General features: G+C 46.6%; 1 protein-coding gene across 2 annotated transcripts in view; it reads right to left on the bottom strand.

Moving 5' to 3' along the window:
- The window catches only part of CNBD2 (cyclic nucleotide binding domain containing 2), a 56,407-nt gene that overhangs the window by 26,808 nt on the left and 9,683 nt on the right, over positions 1–19,916 (bottom strand). The window contains exons 1-7 of one of the 2 annotated variants that reach the window (XM_087853611.1): positions 14,695–15,041; positions 12,248–12,385; positions 9,839–9,892; positions 6,500–6,663; positions 2,717–2,873; positions 2,051–2,202; positions 150–288 (exon numbers count right to left, since the gene is read on the bottom strand). In XM_087853611.1, the coding sequence (XP_087709737.1) occupies positions 150–288; positions 2,051–2,202; positions 2,717–2,873; positions 6,500–6,663; positions 9,839–9,892; positions 12,248–12,385; positions 14,695–14,745 (855 nt within the window). In that variant the 5' untranslated portion in view covers positions 14,746–15,041. Of the gene's footprint in view, positions 1–149; positions 289–2,050; positions 2,203–2,716; positions 2,874–6,499; positions 6,664–9,838; positions 9,893–12,247; positions 12,386–14,694; positions 15,042–19,916 lie in introns of those variants that run through there. The other variant, XM_087853610.1, reaches the window with a different exon arrangement.

Raw genomic sequence — 19,916 nt, forward strand, 5'->3', positions numbered from 1 at the left:
TGTGGTATGCCATTTACAGCTGGAACACGACGCTCAGAAAAGGAAGTGCTGCGGAACAGGGTTCAGCCCCTGCCTGTGTAGCCGCAAGACATTATACTAGGCATGCCTTCCGGGCTTCCACCCCACTCTCCCCATCCCAGCACTCTTACCTTGCTGACAAACATGATGGAGGACGATTCTACAAAGTCTTTTGAGATCAGCTGCCCATAAGGGAACTTCTCCACCTTCCCCAGGGTTACGAGCTTCCAGAGCTTCTCATCAGACAACGATTCAAACAGATCCATCTTCCTAAGGGGAAAATCCTCTTAGAATTCATCGCCCTCCATCATGGAAGGTGCCCAGCTCTCAGCAATTTCCAGAAAGGGAACGTGTCATCTTACTCTTGCAAATGCTTGAGGTGGAGGATTTTATTCGGCCTCCAGTTGCCTCACCTGGCCTGTGCCACCCCCTCCAGCCCTCCCCTCTGCTGCTCCTCAGTCCAACCTCTCTCACTTCCACTCTGCCCTCCAGGGGCTTCTTCCTGGCTCCATGCCCCAACGCTGTGCTCACTAGGCTAGTCTCATTCCAAGCAACTCTGAGAGTTCCCCTCTTCAGCTCACCTGCTGTCCTGTCCCCTAGCCCAGCAGTCCTGACCCTCCCTTTGGTTTGGGCAGCTCGCTCCAACCTCCTCCAGCCTGTTAGCTTCAAAGACTCGGTCCTGTGCCTGATGAATGGGGGATATCTGGACTCCCCTCTTTTTGCCTTTGTTCACTATGACTGAAGGCCCACCCCACAGTGCCACCCCTTCCCCTGAGCTCATGTGCCACCACTCAGTGCCTTGCCTTCCTCATATGAATCCCTACAGGGCTAACAATCATCTCATATTTTCTCAAATCCCACAGATCACGAGCCCAGAACTCGGGTGACTCGGCATTAAGTTCCATCGAGGGCACCAAGGGGGAGCAAGGTTGGTGCCATGTCCAAAGGAGAAGGGTCTGGGGACACAGGAAGGGAAAGCAGGGTCGCCACAGAGGGAACACCACGGGGCCACACACTTTCCATGATCATCTCATTCAATCCTTACAATGATTTGGGAGAAATGAATCATTATCCCCATTTTACAGAGCAGAAGACTAAATTCAGAGAAGGGAGGTGACCCATCTACAATCACATGGTTGACAAGCCCAAGAGCTGACACTGCAACTCAGTCCTATATTTCCACTGTGTGAAAACAGGAAGTGCTCCCCGCTGCAGGACTAAGTCCTCCCTTCGCAGGCCCCAGTCCTTCTTACAGCTCCTACTCTCTGCACTCTCCTCTGCCCTATAGGGCAGCCCTCTGCCGCCGCACTGCTCTAGAGCCGCACGACCCCACAACCTGTATTTTCGGGGCTGGTGCAGATACTTCATCTGATTTCCATTATTTTCCTAAAGGCGAGTAACTAGAAGTGATACAATGAGCACCTGCGTGTGCCTGGCGCGATGACAACATGGGGATTACCGTGGCGAAAGGGCCACTACGCCCTCACGACCATAAGTGCTTCCTGCCTGAGGGGCAAATAAACTGTAAAGGAGGTACTATGTAATCAAGAATGAGTTTGGCTGGGACTTTACGGAAACACGGGGTATGGCGGAAGAACTGGGGAGCGCTCTCTCTCTCTTCTGGAGGGCAGATGGGTGGGGTTGGTTAGGGAGGTGGGGCGGTGACGCCCAGAGACTTCTGAATTGAACATTCTGGGTACATCACCACCCTGAGGCTTGGTTTCCTTACCTATAAACTAGACAGAACAAGAGAAACAATGTCGCGAGATTGAATAAGTTAAAAGCGCTGGTACAAAGGGCTTAGTACATGTTAGCTATTCTGTTAGTATCGTCACACAAAGAAGGGACGTTTGAGCTGAGACCTGAGGGTATAGTAGGAGTTTGCTAGACGGAGAAGTCTGGTAAGAGGTGTCTCCCACCTCAAGAGCATTCCAGGCAGAGAGAACAACACCTACTGTATCCCACCGGGCCTACAACAGTCAGGCATCTAAAAAATACACAGGGGTTAGATGTTGGCTGATGCTGGCGGTACCTAAAAAATTCAAATTGATGCTGAGCATCTTTCTGGAATTCCTGGTCCAGCTTATTCGCAAGGAAATCTTCTCTGTCGACAACCAGGAATTCTGTTTCTTCCATACAGACCACGGTGGCTCTCCTTACTGAAGGAGTCAGAACGCCCAATTCCTGTTGGGCGGACATGGGCAAAGGCAAGTGAGAGGCTACCAAGCGAGAGGCTACCTCTGGCTTTCTGCCTGCAGCCTTGCCCACCTCTTTTCCTGCTTCCATCAGCCCCCAGAAATCTCTACTCCCCAGACTGTGGATTGTCTGGCCCTGTGCTCCTGTTCATTCCCCATTTCTGGGGGCCCATCACCTCCCTCTTAATATGCTGCTTGTGGAAAAGAGTCAACAGGCTTGACCAGACCAGACAGAGGAAGCCGGAGGGGCCTCGCTGAGGGGTCACTGTGTCTCTGTGGGGGTTATACAGGGAACACGTTCCTCAGACATCACAGACAGAGGAGCCAGCCTGGGACTTCAGCTAGTCCAGTCAATTGGCCTGTGACCGGAAAGGGCACTGGGACCCACGACAGGGCAGTGACTTACTCACAGGAGAAGGCAGGACTGGGCCTGGCTGTTCTAGCCCGAGTCCTGTTGAGCCCCCAAGCCTGCCCCAGCAAGGCAGACCTTTCCCAGTGCTTACCTCAAAACAATCACCCCTGTGCAACAACGTGGGGTGGGTGTCCAGGAAGGCGCTGCTGCCATCATCATCCTCAGTCACTGCAACCATGCCCAGGTAAATGAAATAAAAGCTGTTGCCCCTCTGCCCCTTCTTGACGATCACGCGCCGGCGACCAAACCTGAGGAAAGACAGTGGCCAGTAGGTATGGTAGCAAGCAGGGAGCCTGGCCCGTGCTACAAGGAGCTCCGCACTGCTGGGCTCTTTGCTCGGGAGCAAGAAGGCACAGGCTGGGATGAAAAGGGACCTCACAAGAGCCCAGCCCCGCCCCCATCAAGCTTGACCTCTCCACTAACATCCACCTAGTCGCCTGCCTCCATCAGACTGAAGCTTAATGAGAACAGAGCCTTCGTCAGTCTGCTTTGGCACACAGGACGTGCTCAGTGAACAGCAGCTGAATAAATGAAGGACCAAATCCTGAAAGCAATGGCTGAGTAGCTAAATGATGGAGACCAGGATCCAAGTCCTGATTCTGCCCCGAGCTGCATGGCTCTGGGCACTCACATTCATTCCCTGACACTCAGGGTCTCTTGTCTGTAAAATACAGATGAACACGCCTAGAAAAAAAATTGACAAATGGTCTTCTAATCCCCAAGAGCTCACTACACAACTGGGAACCATTAGGGTAGAGGTGCCCAGGTCCAGAGCAAACTGGGAGTTAGTTCTTAAGCTCCGAGGGGGAAGATTTTTGCATTTCAAATGTAAGTTCAAATTTCACTTCTTTCAACATTCATTCATTTCCTTCCTTCATTCAGTAAGTTAAATAAATACCAACTGTGTCTATCAGGCAGAGTGAGAAAGGACAGATTTTGTCCTAAGAATTACGGTCAAGTACAGGAACTAAATTAGGTTTAAAAATGCTTTAAGGGGAAAAAAAAGTGCTTTGAAAAAGATAAGCACAGGCGAATTCAGAATCATAGAGAAAGGGAACTTAACCCAGCTTAGGAAAGCCAGAGCAGGCTCCAGGATAGTGTCTGGAGTCTTCCAGGTAGACAGAGAGATGGAAGAGTGCCCCAGGCAGAGAGACCACCACGTCCAAAGGCACAGAGGTGGCCGGAAGCATCGTATCTTGGGGAAAATGGAAGACAGGTAGGTCAGGGGAGTAGTGGGAGAGAAATTTGGCTGTGTCTAATCATAAGACACTTCAAATACTGGGCTAACTTTGGATTTTACCCAGAAGGTAATGGGGAACACAAAAGTCTGGAAAGAGGAGATGGCCCAGATAGCAATGACTAGATGGGAGAAGACAGGCACATTCAGCTGGGAAATGAGACTTTGGGGAGCACAGCTAGTGCTCATCCAAGTCCAGACTCTTGGAGCCGGAGCTGGAAAGACCCTCAGGAACCATCTAGCTGGATCCACATTACTAAGATGAGGGAAGGTCACACCTGAGTCACACCTGAGTCAGCACTAGACCCCAAATCTCCCGTAGCAGACATCTGTGGCTTTTGCTGCCAACCATCAGGTCACCTTTTCCACCAACCACACCCTGACTTCACTTTGGGGAAAACACCTTTTCTTGACTCTCAGACAATTCGTCATCTTGCTGCCACAAGAGAAAGTCTGGTGAAGAAGGTGGTTTATGAGAATGGAGTGTGAGGAGGTGGAGAGAGACAGACAGGTACTGGGTCCTGGGGACACTGGATCCCTGAATCCGGCTGAGCCAGAAGCTGGAGAACTATCCCAGGACTTTTCAGATACGCGGGCCACCCATGCATTCCCTACAGCTAGGTTTTCTGTCCCTTGTGACTGAAAGAATCCTGTTTAATCTGCTCATTTCCAGTCCCAGAAATAATCAACTAGCTGAAGAGGGCTTTAACAGTCACCACCTCTTCATCCTCACACAAACCCATAAAATCTGTATGGGTAGCCTCGTTACATGGACGAGGATACTGAGGCTCAGAGAGGTTAAGTGGCTAGCCTGAGGTCACACCTCAGAGTGGCAGATGCAGCATCACATTCCAGAGCTTCTACCGCCATGATTCTTTTTCTTTGCATGATACCATTCTGCCTCCTATGGAATCTTACTGTAAGACAGTGGTGAGTTGCTCTTCTTTATTGGGCTAGAACAAAGCAGATGATTCCCTTCACCTGAAATGTTCTTGTCTATACTTCCACTTGTCAAATATACCCATCAAATGCCACCCCTTCTGTAAATCTCCTTTGGCCAAGCCAGCTGGAGGGTCCCCTCCTCTCCCAGGCTTATTGCCTGTAAACAGATCCTGTGCAGGTCATAACAGGCCTTAATCTATAGCTAGTTGTGATTATGGGACCTGGGACCTCCATGAAGGAAGACACCAGGGCACAGACCTATAGCACCCTTACAGCCTAGATTTTCAAGACAGGACTTACCTCAAATATTCTGCTAGGCTGCCTCTCTTAAGCCACCGAAATGTCCAAGAAATGGCAATATTTCCACACACACCTCTTAGACTTCTCTCGTACAAGGTATTTATACGGTACTTTTTGTGTTATGGACCCTTTGACAATCTGGTCTTCACAGAATAATGTTTTAAATATATAAAATAGGGGCGCCCGGGTGGTTCAGTCAGTTAAGCGTCTGCCTTCGGTTCAGGTCATGATCTCAGGGTCCTAAAATCGAGCCCTGTGGGGGGCTCCCTGCCCAGCGGAGAGTCTGCTTCTCCCTCTCCCTCTGTTCCTCCCCCCTGCTGCTCGTACTCTCTCTCTCTCAAAAAAATAAAAATCTTTAAAAAAATGTTAAATATATATTTATTTATATAAATAAAATACAGCATAAACAGTTAATAATTGCCTTTTAAAACCCAAATTGTGGGGGCACCTGGGTGGTTCAGTCAGTTAAGAGTCTGACTCTTGATTTTGGCTCAGGTCATGCTCTCAGGGTCATGAGATCAAGCTCCAGATGGGGCTCTGCGCTCAGCGGGGGTCTGCTTCAGATTCTCTCCCTCTGCCCCCCGCCCTCCCCCTTCCCCCCATGCCCCCTCATGCTATGCACACGCACTTGCGTGCACTCTCTCTCTCTCTCTCTCTAAAATAAATAAATAAGTCTTTAAAAAACAAACGAACCCCAATTGTGATCTAGCAATATACGTGCGTCTCTATCAAGGCACTGAATAACAAGACCCAGCAGCAGATCTAATTACTACCATAATTTCAAAGATGTGATGAATATAAATTATTTTTTGAGAAACCTGCAACAATATGAATGTGTAATCTTGGTGATTTCTTTTGGTGAAAAAGTCACAGGAATAGCTAATACTATAGTGGTTCATTACCTACATCCGCGATTAAAGGAAATGATAAATTTTAGTTAGAGGTTAATGAAAACAGATATAAATTTTTTCTTCTCCAAGTTCAGAGACCCTTGCCCTAGCTCCTATCTGGACATAGCACAATCACCTGTGACCCACTGTGGCTTTTAGGGCTCGGATTTGAGTCTCAGCTCTACCCCCCATTACTTGGGTGACAGAGTCTGAGTCATTCTTACCCTCTGAGCCTCTACTTCCTCATCTCAAAGAGGAGGGAACTGGACCAGATCCTTTCTGAGGTTCCTACCAGAGCCCCTCCAGATCCAGCGGCTCCTTAATCCTGGGTAGACTAGCAATAAATGAAGGAGATCAAGCATGCTACAAGCATAACAACGAACACTCGAGTGAACTGACAGCTTTTCACGGCTGACGCACCACGGAGACACCAGCAGACCTGCCGCAGGCTCCTCCTGCCCAGCCTGTCCCAGCCCAGGTGCCAAGGGGTGTGCCCCTCACTGACCGTTCAAAGCGCATGACTTTGGCCAGGAGTAGCTGCAGGTGCTCTGAGTAGTTGCGGTAGCTGTCCAGGACCTGCAGGAGGTTACAGAGGGCCTGGATCTCGGGCTCTGTCCTCCAGGAAGGCAGCTTCTGCGCGATCTGCATGGCTTTTGGAGGGAAGTGACCCTGGGGAGAGAGGACCAGAGTGACACACAAGACCTAGCAGTCTCCCCCAGGGGCCAGTGGGCAACTCCCCACACTCTGTTCTTATACTTTCCACTCCCCGTACAACAGTGGCTGACATGTACTGAGTGCTTACTGTGTGCCTGGCATCGGGATACACATCTTACACACACCATCTCACTGCATCTCTGCCCAGCCCGAGAAGTGAAGCACAATTACGGTTCCCATTTGACAGATGAAGACACTCAGGGTGATAACCTAGATCTGCTACGTACCAAGACCCTTATCCCCAACTCCTGACCATACTGGCTTTGCCGTTCACTGACCACCCCCTTATGGGCCCCACGTGGTCTGACTCCCTTCCTCCCTACCCCCCACAACCTCACCTCCTGCCTCTCTCCTTCATTCTCCAGTCTCTAGCCTTCTACCCATCCCTTGCAGGAGCCAAGCTCACTTCTGTCCTGCAGACTTTGCTTGAGCTATTTCCTCTGCCTGGAATGTTCTTCCCCTGGGTTTTCACATGGTTATGGCTGCTTCCTCCTCTTCATTCAGTTCTTATGTTACCACATCCTCAGGGAGTCCCTACTGGATCATTTGACCTAAAATAGTAAGCCCCCTTCCCAGCAGTCTATAGTCTCTGAATCATTTTTCCCAAGTAATGCATACTTTCTGAAATGACCTTATTCTTTCTTTTTTAAGATTTCACTTATTTATTTGAGAGAGAGAGAGAGAGAACACACACACGAGTGAGGGGGGGCAGAGGGAGAGGGAGAAGCAGACTCCCTCCTGAGCAGGGAGCCCCACATGGGACTCGATCCCAGGACCCTGAAATCATGACCTGAGCCAAAGGCAGATGCTTAACTGACTGAACCACATAGGCACCCCTCTTTTTTGTTAATGTGTATATTATCTATCATTTCCCCATTCTACACACACACACACACACACACACACACACACACACAGAGACACTCTACAACTGCACTATCCAATATGGCAGCCATTAGCCACATGTGGCTGTTGAAATTTAAATTAAATTAGATGAAAAATAAGTTCTGGGATGGCTGGGTGGCTCAGTTGGTTAAGCGTCTGCCTTCAGCTCAGGTTGTGATCCCAGGGTCCTGGGATCGAGCCCCACATCAGGCTCCCTGCTCAGCGGGGAACCTGCTTCTCCCTCTGCCTGCCACTCCCCCTGCTTGTGCTCTCTCTCTCTGTCAAATAAACAAATAAAATCTTTAAAAAAAATAATAAGTTCCTCAGTCACACCTAGCTACAAGTGCAACATGTGTCTGTTGGCTACTATATTGGACAACACAGACAATTGAACATTTCCATTATCTCAGAAAGTTCTATTGGACAAAGGTGTTCTAGACTATAATCCCTAATATAAACACCTAGTGGCTTCATCTATCTTATTCACCCCACTCTAGAATAACATCTCACATGTAATGGGCACTCAACAAAATAAAAATTTATGGAAAGAATGAATGAATACCAGCTAATTTTACATAACAGTAGTTGTCATAGAACCAAAAAAAAAAAAAAGTGGGACATGATGAGAAATTCTGGACAACAGGTCTGAAGCCTTGCATGTTCACTCAGAGGGGCAGTGCTGCTCAGTGATTAATAACACACAGATTCTGGGTGCCTAGTGGCTCGGTCAGTTAAGCGTCTGCCTTCAGCTCAGGTCATGATCCTGGGGTCCTAGGATGGAGCCCCAAGTCGGGCTCCCTGCCCAGCAGGGAGTCTGCTTCTCCCTCTGCCCCTCCCCACCGATCGTGCTTTCTCTCTCTCTTTCTCTCTAAAAGACAAATAAAAACTTAAAAAAAAAATTTTTTTTAATGGACAGGCTCTGGTGCCAGGTACTGGGGTTTGAACCTTGGCCTGCTCCTTCCTATGTGTGTCCTGGGACAAGTTACTTCTCCCTGAGCTTCTGTTTCCCTGAGAGCAGCAGAATCTGAATGTATAAATAGCAAAGCTAATACATACAAGGGGCTTACAATGGGCCCAGCTCCCAGCCAGGACTATGGAAGCACTGACTTTTTTTTTTTTTTTTTTTTTTGATGAAGTAGGCTCCGTGCCCAGCATGGAGCGAGCCCAACATGGGGGTTAACCCCATGACCCTGAGATCAAGACCTGAACTGAGATCAAGTCAGATGTTCAATCAATTGAGCCATAGGTGCCCTGTGTTGGCCATTTTTAAGGTCTGAATCCAATCTTCTTCCTTCCTAACCCTCTCTTGCTATCAATAACCCATTGGGATTTCTATCACAGGGTCCATTTATGACAAAACCCAGATGACTCTGGTTTCTATGAACAAAATCGATTCTCTGGGCCCACTAGGGGCCCTAATTCTTTGAGGAAATCTCTCTCACCACCCCCAACCCGTAGAGACCCCCTTCTCTGGATTCCTACAGAACTGACTCTGTTACTTAACTTCCCAGGTAACTTTCCTCACCTTAACTCCTACTTAGCTCCTTAAGGGCAGGTGGTGATGTGACACCACTGAGAACCCCCACAACCAGACATAGATCTAAGCCTCGAGCTGGTAAGAGCTTCAAATCTTTCCTATAAAGAGTTAGGCCCCTTTAAAATTTAAATTAAATTTTAATTTAGTATCCAAGATTTGGTGGGAAGAAGCTGGGAAAATAACAACAATTCTTGAAATTCAGAGAACAAGTCACACAGTCCACAGCCTCACCGAGATATGAAGCATTCCCTCGCCAGAATGGCTGTCTGACAGCCACGTGGGGGATAGGTGTGCCCAGTGTCTCTCAGAAGGCTTGAGGCAGAGCCAGAATTCACACACAGGCCAGGGTTTTTCCCACCACCCTGATTAATTCTCCTGTGTCTAGAGTTCTCACAGCCTCTACTTTGCATTTTTCTCCCTTGTCCACGGGTCCAAGTACAGGAGCTCTCTCTGCTGGTTCTGCTCTGTTCTAAGGCGACAGTGGGTTCAAGGGGGCTCACAGCCTCAGAGTGTCAGGACTGGAATTTTGGGATCACTGAGATGGGCTATTTCATAGATGAGGAAACTAAGTGGTTAGTTCAGGATGATACAATGGTTTGGTGCCAGAACCCGGACTGGACCCAGCTGTTCTGATAGCCAGTTCAGTGCCTCTTCCAGGCCATGAGGCAGAAAGAAAATTCCCAGCAGCAAAGTCAGAGTTACACATACCTCCTCTGCAACGAAGTCCATGGTATCAAATGTGATTCGGCCTTGCTTCCTTTTCTGCAGGGAAAAAAAGGAATGGGAGAGAAGAAAGAAAATCAGCAAGACTGCTCCTAGAATTTTGCATGAAACCCTCCTGCATCCCCAGTCCCCATCCCCGTGGTAGGCAGGAAGCCACAGGAACCCTCCTACCCACTGGCCCTCTCATGGTCATCTCTGCTCAAAAGCCCCAACTCAGCCCCAGACTCGGGCCCAGCATTGACGTGTCACTGTTGAGACAGAGAGAGATGCGGAGGGGTGAGGATAAAGAGAGGCAAGATGGAGAGTAAAAAGGAAGAGGAGGAAGAAGCAAACAAATGGGAAAGTGGAGAGGGACAAAAAGGGACAAAATGGGGGCGTTGATGAAGCCAGCCTTTGCTAAGTGCCTATGAGGAGCCAGGCTCGCTCATCTTCCTTCCTTACTCCATTTCACCCTCAGGACAAAGCAGGTATTACTGAGCCCCCTTTTGGACCCGAAGCAGGTGAAGGAAACTGCCCAGCAATGACACTGAGTAACTGGTCCTCTCCTAGAGTATGGCCAGAAGAAGGAAGTGTAAGAGGTCTTAGGGATGAACTAATCCAACTCTATCTCCTAACAGACACAGGGGGTGTGGAAAGAGTAGGGCAAAGGCAGAGAGGGGGAAGATATGTGGGAGAAGGCAGAGGGAGAAAAGGGACAAACAAGGCCCTGACCACCACCTGGGCCAAACCAAACCACCCCCACCCTTCTCTCTAGGCATACCTCAGGTCCTCCCCACCCCAGAGCCCCATTCATAGCTTGTGTACCTGCGTGGTGCTTCTCAAGAAGGCCCGTGAAAGAAAGCAGTGGTGTTCAGAAAGATCTGGATTCACGAGCTCTAATGAAAACTGGTCACGGCTCTCTTTACCCAACCCCACACTCCAGCCCTAGCTCTCTGCCCAGTGGCCACAGGACCCCCTTAGGCTGCCCTTAAGGGGCTTCTGCTCTGCTCAAGTCCACTCTGCCCATGCAATGTCATTAAGTTTTAGCCTCACACTCCCCTGAGGACAAGGTTGATTTGGGTCTTCAGCTTCCAAGTGCCCAGGCACTGACCCACATCTTCTGGGAACCAAAGACTCCTGGTTCCCAGGGACCATTGCTTTACCACTACATGATGACACCCTGAGTCAGAATGTCCTTTCTGACAGTGAACCTCAGTCTCTCGGGTTCCAATTCTTCCACTCCACCCCTTCCCAACTCATGGTCCAACCACAGGGCAGAATCTGGCTGTAGATTCATTTGGTTTGGCCAGCATAATGTCCTTAAAATACATGAATTTGTTTAGACAGGACGTGCTCTTCTTTTCTGCAGACCCTCAGGCCCCTACTCCCTGCTATGTCTTAAACTCAGCCACACACACACAGTTACACCTGCCAGCCCCTTAGAGACTGATCTGATGGCCTTTCTTTTACCCATCAGCACTGCCCATACCCCTCTCCTTCAGAAACCATTTAGGACAATTTCTTGGAATGAATCCCTGGGTGTAGTTGGGAGGCAGGGCTGAATCTAGTCACTTGGCACAACAGGAAAATGGGCAGGGTTTGTCCAGAGATTGAGAGAAACTTTGGGGCCCTGAATAGTAATGAAGACACCTTTGGGGATCCAGAACAGGTTAACAGAATGGTGATCAACTTTTCTGAGCTGAAAAGGGTGCATGATCTACCACTAGGATGAAATATTTGAAACGGGGACCTTCTAGAAAATCTAGAAAGCATGGTCTCCAAAGTGAGCAGGGCCCTGCATGTGCCCCTTTATTTAAATGGAGGGGACAGGAAAGAAGGTGGAGAAGATGAACATTCAGAAAACCCTGACTCTAATGAGACTTCTGGATTTCTCTGGCTCTTTTGATCCCTGTTGGAATGGAGATGGCTTCTTCCCTACTCCTGGTGTTTCTTTCCACATGGAGGGAGTTGTACTGGCAGAACACTACTAGCTCTTCTCCTTCCACACTGAGAAGGAGCAACTTAAACTCCTTGGTGAATTTGGAAGGAAGAACTGGGTGAGATCATTCCTTCTCCATCCCTCTGAGCCCACAGTCTGCTCTGCCCTCCTCTCCTGTGAGTTTAGGGCAGGAGGCCCTGCTCCCGCAGTGGAGGCCTGCCTTGGTACAGCACTGCCCATCCCCAGGGACATAAGGCTATCTAATTCTGGGGTTTAGTCTTAGGTCATCCTCTCGCTTAATGATACAAACCACCTTCTCCAATAAAAGTCTCATCATTGATAAAAGTGACAGTTGGGTCTCCCATCTGGTTTACCCTTGTCTTCTCTCTGTTGGTTCAGAATATGGCCTGAGAAGTGAGGTGCTATTTCCTAGACCCCCTTAAACCCTCACGATCCTGCTGAGGCCAGCTGCTTACATCCCAGAAGGAAAAGAGAGGATGCTTTCTGTGAGCAGTCTCGATGATCTGATATTCCCGGAATCCCCTGAGGCCCTGGCGGAATATTTTACACACTCGGATCATCACAATGATATCCATGGTGAGCTGGTACAGCCCCTGTGGAAATAAAACAAATTAGATCAGTAGAAACCATCTGTTTTCAACAGCCACCAGCAGGCTGGATGGCGCTGACAAGGTGAAACGGGATAGGATTAAATGTAGGGGTGTTTTGGAGCCATGGTTACATTTTCAGAAAGTCTTCTAGCCCACATAAGATAATATCATTTGTTTTACGCCACAAAATTGTGTGATATGTTACAGTAGCAATAATTGGAAACCAATATAACCACTCCATCCAAGCTGGGCCATCTGATCCCAGGCAACCTTTGAGCCTGGCAATTTGGAATTGGAACTGAGAACAAATCAGACTCTCTATCCCAGTATGAATTTGGCAGTAAGGGCAGTCACCTCCTGTCTGCCAAGTAAATACAAGGGATAGGGAAACAAGTTCAACACCAAAGAGACAAATCCAGAATGTGAAACAATCTACAAGTCAACTAACCCAGTTTCTTAAGAGACATACAAATAAATGCAAAGTATGAAGCTTTGGATCCTGATTCATAATAACAAGCTGTAAAAACCATTATTTAGGGACAAATAAAGAAGTTGAATATGCCTGGAGATTAGACGATATTAGGGATATTAGTGTTAATTTTCTTAATATTATAGTGATGTTGTAATTACGTCCTTATTTTTAAGAAGTGTCATAAAAAAATGCAACTTAAGGGCGCCTGGGACGCTCAGTTGGTTAAGCATCTGCCTTCAGCTTGGGTCATGATCCCAGGGTCCTGGGATCGAGCCCCACATCGGGCTCCCTGCTGAGCAGGGAGCTGGCTTCTCCCTCTCCCCCACTTGTGCTCTCATGCTCTCTCTCTCAAATAAATAAAATCTTTGAAAAAAAAATGCACTTACTCTCAAAGGATTCAACTAGCACACACACAAATATGTAAAGCCAATGTGGCAAAATGCTGACTGTTAGATCTAAGAAGTGATCATTATATTTCAACTTCTACGTTTGAAAATTTCCATAACAAAACAAATGTAAAAGCTAAAAACTTTTGTTTATTAACTTCTGTTAATCAGGAAAAAAAGAAAGAAAAGAAAAGAGAAAGAAAGAGAGAAAAGACAAACTGAAGATTGGAAGAATACATTTGCCATGCACAGAATCAACCAAGGACTCCTACCCAAAATTACAAAGAATAACTATTACAAAAAACTACTATCTGAAACTGTTTTTTTATTTTAAAAATTCTATAAATCAAAGGAAAAATACAAATAACCCAAAAGAAAAAATGAACAAAGGATATGAATAGGTAATTTAAAGGGAAAACCCAAATCACCTATAAATAATGAAAAGATTCTGAACATCACTAGAGATAAAGGAAATGTAAATTAAAGCGACAACAAGATACCATTTTACACTTATTGGATTCGGGGAATGGGAGACATTTCCCATGGGAAAAGCTGAAAACAACTGAAGTGTCCGTCAGTAGGGGAATGTTATCAATGCATTACTGTGCAGTCCCAGGACTGAACATAGCCCTAGAGCTGTGTATGTCAGTGTGGGTAAAGCTCACACGATTTTGAGTGGAAAAAAGGTTGAAAAGGACACCATTTTAAAAAATGTGCTACATGCTATGTTGCTTATAAGTACATATGTAACAAAATTTTTAAATCTAGATAGGAAGAGCACACATCAGCCTCAGGAAAGTGGTCCCCAGTGCGGAGGAAGGAACGGGATGATGAGGAGCTTCACCAGTACCTATAATATTTTCTTTAAAAACATGTATATCTGAAGGAAATATGGGGAAAGGCTTTATTAATAAAATTAATACTAATCAAATACCAATTTTCCATCAGGTACTATTCTAAGCCCTTTATATGTATCTACTCATTTCATCCTCAACAATAAATCAATGCAATAGATACTAATACTATCATCACCCTTCACAGAGGGGAAAATAGGCACAGCAAATCAAGTAAATTGCCTAATACTAATATTAGTCATATGACTAATAGGTGATAGGGATTTGAACCCAGGCAGTCTGGTCCAGGATGCGTAGGTTCAACCTACCACTCTATCCTGCTGCCAGGCCTTATTCTCTCTGGATCTCCTAATAGCAGGAAGGGTGGGTACAGAACAGTTCTTAGGGGCTCAGACTGTAGCCTGTGCCATGACCAGGGTCAAGGGGATAGCAGTCTACAGGGAAGGAGTCAGAATTCAGTCTTTCTGTAGCCTCACCTGGAACTCTAAACTTTGTGCCATGTTGTGACTCCAAAAGATATAGCGTAGGCCCCCTCTTACACCTGCCTCTCCCTTCCTCAAAATACCACTCTTCCCTCCCAGGACCCTGGACACTCCTCACCAGTTCCTTCTTCAGCATCTGCCACGAATAAGACACCATGTATCTCCTCATGGTTCCTGATCTGCAAATGGCACAGCTAGCCCCTTTGCCTTTCAAGGGTAGGACCACAAATCCTTCCCAAAGAATCCACTTATATTAGAAACAAATAGTTTCCCTCAGTGGCAAGGTAGGAGTTCCTCTCCACTCCTCATACCCTACCAATGGCTTCTGGAAGCCTTGTTCTGAGAAAATCTCATTCTCAGAATCTCCTTATATCACAATGGTGGATTCTGGAAGAGAAGGCAGTGGGAAGGAATTGGAATCTGGGAGTCTAACATTTATTGAGCCCTCATAGGCATTATCTTAGTTAATCCTCACAACTACCACAAGGTGAAGGTCTCACACCCACCCCATGCATAAGAATGAAGTTTCATGTAGCTAACTGATTGCCAGTCATGGGGCCATCTTAAAGTAGGAGGCTTCTGGGCTGGGGGCAGGAGCACCCAACACCTCAGCCTAGGGGGATCTCCAAGGCTTAGAACTTGGAGACCCTGAAGTGTGAGTGCATGACGCTGTCCTATAAATCTTGTTAAATCAGCAAATCAGGAACACTCGGAAAACCAGAAGTACTCAGCTAAATGGGGTGCCAAATGTTGAAAGGAACTCAGTGACTAGAACTCAGTGACCCTGAAGTCCTTCCAAAAGTAGAGAAGACTATGGAATCTAAAGTACTGCTGTTGACTAAATTAAACATGGCAGTTGATGATCACGATTTGCTCTTGTATGAGAATCTTCAATAAAAAACTATGACTTCAAGTATTGCCTGATTTGATATTCCTATCCAGCTAGGCCTATCTGCCACCCCTCTCCCAACTGACAGCCAAATGGAAGGACACAGAACACAGTGAAGAGAGCCTGACAGCAGGGAAGACCCAAGCTCGGGATTACTAAATTCAAAAGCCACCACTCCTAGAGTGAGACACTAACCACTTACAGAGATGAGAAGAGATAGAATTGGGTTTTCTTCCTCCCTCGCCTAGAGAAAAGATGCAAAGAACTCAGGGAGATACAGAATAAGAGAAAGTTTCGGAGAAAAAGAGAGAGAAGCAGTGTGGAGTTTTTGCCTCCTCTACCACAGACTTGGTCTTAAGGAAATAAAGTTTAGGGGGTTTCTGAAACAAACTACTGGGGACGGGAAAGGCCAGAAAGATAGTGGAAGGTGGCTATGGACAGGGAGGTATCTGATCGGTCCTCTGAGCTACCTGAGATGCACGTGACATGAAAAGGACCCAGACTAACAAGGGCATCAGAGGATGCCAGTAAGTAGGGCCAAGACCCTGAGGAGACACTGAAAGTAGATACTCCCACCTCACCTCTTGCCAGCAGTGGTTGTATAACTTCCCTAGGAATTGGATCAGTGTTGGGGAGAAAGAGGCAGGAAGTTTGGAGAACTCTGAACTGGCCTAAGATGAATCAATCAGCCTGAAATTACATCCCCTTCAAATTACTAGATTGGATCTCAATTTACCTGACGACATCTAAATTGTCTATTAGGAGGCAGAGTGGGGACTCAGAGTCAGACAATAAAGTCAGTTCTAGAAATTAAGGAAGTGTTGAGCGCCTGGGTAGCTCAGTCAGTTATGCATCTGCCTTCAGCCCAGGTCATGATCCCAGGGTCCTGGGATCAAGTCCTGTGTCGGGCTCCCGCTCAGTAAGGAGTCGGCTTTTCCCTCTCCCTCTGCCCCTCCCCCTGCTCATGCTTGCTCTCTCTCAAATAAATAAATAAATCTTGAAAATACAAAAAAGAAATTAAGGAAGTGTCATTTCTGTCCCAGTTTCTAATCTTATAACTGAACTGTTGTAGAGTAGAACGTCAGAAAGGGCGTTGGTCCTAATCTTAAGTGATTTTTTTAAATTAACATATAATGTATTATTTGTTTCAGGGGTACAAGTCTGTGATTCATCAGTCTTACACAATACACAGCACTCAGCACAATACATACCCTTCCCAGTGTTCATCACCCTTCCACCCCATCCCGCCCACCCCCCTCCACTCCAGCAACCCTAAATTTGTTTCCTGAGATTAAGAGTCTCTTATGGTTTTGTTTCCCTCTCTGGTTTCATCTTGTTTCATTTTTTCCTCTCTTGCCCTATGATCCTCTGCCTCGTGATCTTAGGTAAATTACTTAACCACACTGGGCCTCACTTTCCTCCTTTTAAAACTGAGTTAGAGGGACACCTGGGGGGCTCAGTAGGTTAAGTGGCTACTTTCAGCTCAGGTCATGATCCCCAGGGTCCTGGGATCAAGCCCCGCATCAGGCTCCCTGCTTAACAGGTGCTTCTCCTTCTCCCTCTGCCTGCCGCTCTGCCTACTTGTGCTCTCTCTCTCTGTGTCAAATAAATAAATAAATAAATAAATAAATAAATAAATAAATAAATAAAATCTGTTTAAAAAATTAAAATAAATAAAACTGAGTTAGAGTCAATTCCACAAATAATTTTTCTTTTCCTTTTTTAAAAAGGATTTATTTATTTATTTGAGAGAGAAAGCGTGAGCAGGGTGAGGGGCAGAGGGAGAGAGAGAGAATCTTAAGCAGACTCCCTGCTGAGCACGAGCCCAACTCGGGGCTTGATCCCAGGACCCTGAAATCATGACCTGAGCCAAAATCAAGAGTCAAACCCTTAACCAACTGAGGCACCCAGGCGCCCCAAATAATTTCTTTTCAAGATAAGATCCTTATTGTTTTGCTAATTATAAGAGTTATCCAACAAACATTTATAGAGCTCCAACTACATGCAAAGCATGAAAAGGTGAATAAGATATGGTCTCTGCTCATAAGGAGTTCACAATACAGTGGGGATGGAAACTGCAGCCATAAGAGAAAGTCACACTAAAATAAAGCTATAAAGATAAACGAAGAAAGGGCAGGGTCTGATCAGAGAGCACGTGATGTGGCTGGAACATGAGATACACAGGAGGCATGGCAGGAAGTGAGGCTGTGCAGGCAGAGGTCACAAACCAGCCACCCATGGGCCAAATTGAGTTTGCAGACTGCTTTATTTGACCCACACGGTGTTCCAGTTAAAATATTGTTAAAACTTAACTTGGTTATCTTTAGTTGGGGAATGGGCTCTCTAATTCACCAAAGTCCTCACCTCACAGAATCATGTTACCTGCCAGGCATGGTACCTACTTGCACTCCCAGTATAAGATCTATATAGCCTCTTTCAGGCCTAAAATCCTTTGACTATATAATCAGTGGTTGCAAAATTGTGGTCCACGGGCCATATCTAGCCTACTGGCATGTTCTGACAGTTTTTTAAAAATTTTGAATTAGGGGCACCTGGGTGGCTCAGTTGGTTAAGCATCTGCCTTTGGCTCGGGTCATGATCTCCGGGTCCTAGGATCGAGCCGCACATCAGGTTCCCCGCTCAGCAGGGAGTCGGCCTCTCCCTCTCCCTCTGATCCTCCTCCCTGCTTGTGCTCTCTCTCTCTCTCAAATAAATAAATAAAATTTTAAAAAAAGATTTGAATTAGTTGGGGCATATGGCTGGCTTAGCCGGTAGAGCATGCTACTCTTGATCTTGGGGTTATGAGTTCAAGCCCCATGTTGAGTGTAGAGATTACTTAAAAAGTAAAAAAGTCTTTAAAAAATTTTTTTGAATTAGTTGTCAACACTTAAATATTAGGATTTTACAGGCAATTATCTAGGAAAACATAATTTATCCAAGTGACCCTGATATAAGCCATCTAAATGGACTAACTTTCACAGAAGAAATAGAGGAGGTTGTAAAAGAGCTCTCTCACCACCTCCACCATTACCAAGAAAGAAAATAGTATCAGGTCATAAAGAGAAAGCTAGAGATTCATCTCACTTATAAATATTGTTTTTAAAATCATAAATATGGGGCACCTGGGTGGCTCAGTCGTTAAGCGTCTGCCTTCGGCTCAGGGCGTGATCCCGGCATTCTGGGATCAAGCCCCACATCAGGCTCCTCCCCTGGTAGCCTGCTTCTCCCTCTCCCACTCCCCCTGCTTGTGTTCCCTCTCACTGGCTGTCTCTCTCTGTGTCAAATAAATTTTTAAAAATCTTTTAAATAAATAAATAAATAAATAAATAAATAAATAAATAAATCTTAAATATAAGCAAACAGAATTCAATAATACACTTAAAAACAACATCATTGGGGGCCGTATGGCGGGCACAGTTAGTTAAGTGGCTGACTCTTGGCTTTGGCTCAGGTTGTGATCTCAGGGTTGTGGGATCGAGCCCTACCTCGGCTCCGCACTCAGCGTGGAGTCTGCTTGGGTTTCTCTCTCCCTCTCCCTCTGCTCCTCCTCCCCTCCCCCTGCTCTCTCACTCTCTCAAATAAATAAATAAATCTTAAAAAAAAAAAAAGACGTCATCCGGGTACCTGGTTGGCTCAGTTGGTAAAGAATGTGACTCTTGATCTCAGGGTTGTGGGTTTGAGGCCCATCTGGGTGTAGAGATTACTTACAAATAAAAGAAAAAAAAATTTTTTTTAAAGAAAAAAAGAAATCATTTTGGAGCATCTGGCTGGCTCAGTCAGAAAAGCATGCGACTCTTGATCTCGGGGTGGTGAGTTCGAGCCCCACATTGGGTGTAGAGATTACTTAACAAACTTTTTTTTAAAAATTAAAAACTTTTTTTGAGAGGGCCACATTAATGAACAGGTCACTCTTGGGGACAACTGGGGCTCCAATGTGTGGGGACCTTAATAAGACTGCACAGAGCAGGCCTCGAAGTTGTCCCATTGATTAGGGGCTACCGCTGGAGGCATTCACGGGCCAGCTTCTCTGGACTGAGCAACCCAGTGGCCAGAGAAAGCTCTCAGCGAAGGTACTTAGAGTAGGAAGCTGTCTTGTTGGCCTGTGTAGAAATGGCAAGTCAGAGGGTTAAAGGCATTCTCTATTGGCTTTAACTACAGGTCTGTGGGCTACAGGTCTCAGGGAGAACTAGCAGAGTTCCAAAGTCTTCCCAAAAGGTGGTACACTGGAAGGCAGAACCAACAGCACCTTCTGTAGAGCACTGGGATCAGAAGGGCAGGGCTCTGAGAGCTTCCCGTGCCACTGGCACCGAGGAGAAGCAGGGCACGAGGGCTGGCCAGGGAAGCATGCAGACTGCCATTCCTGCAGCCCTGCAGTCGCCAAGCTCCATCTGCCAGGAGGAAGAAAGAACTAAACCAATTCGTTCACACAAAACCTTTGTCAGAAGGAGCTT

This window comes from Ursus americanus, chromosome 22 (genome assembly GCF_024610735.1).
Source record: "Ursus americanus isolate L20-20 chromosome 22, mUrsAme1.1.p, whole genome shotgun sequence".
Classification (NCBI taxonomy): Eukaryota; Metazoa; Chordata; class Mammalia; order Carnivora; family Ursidae; genus Ursus; species Ursus americanus.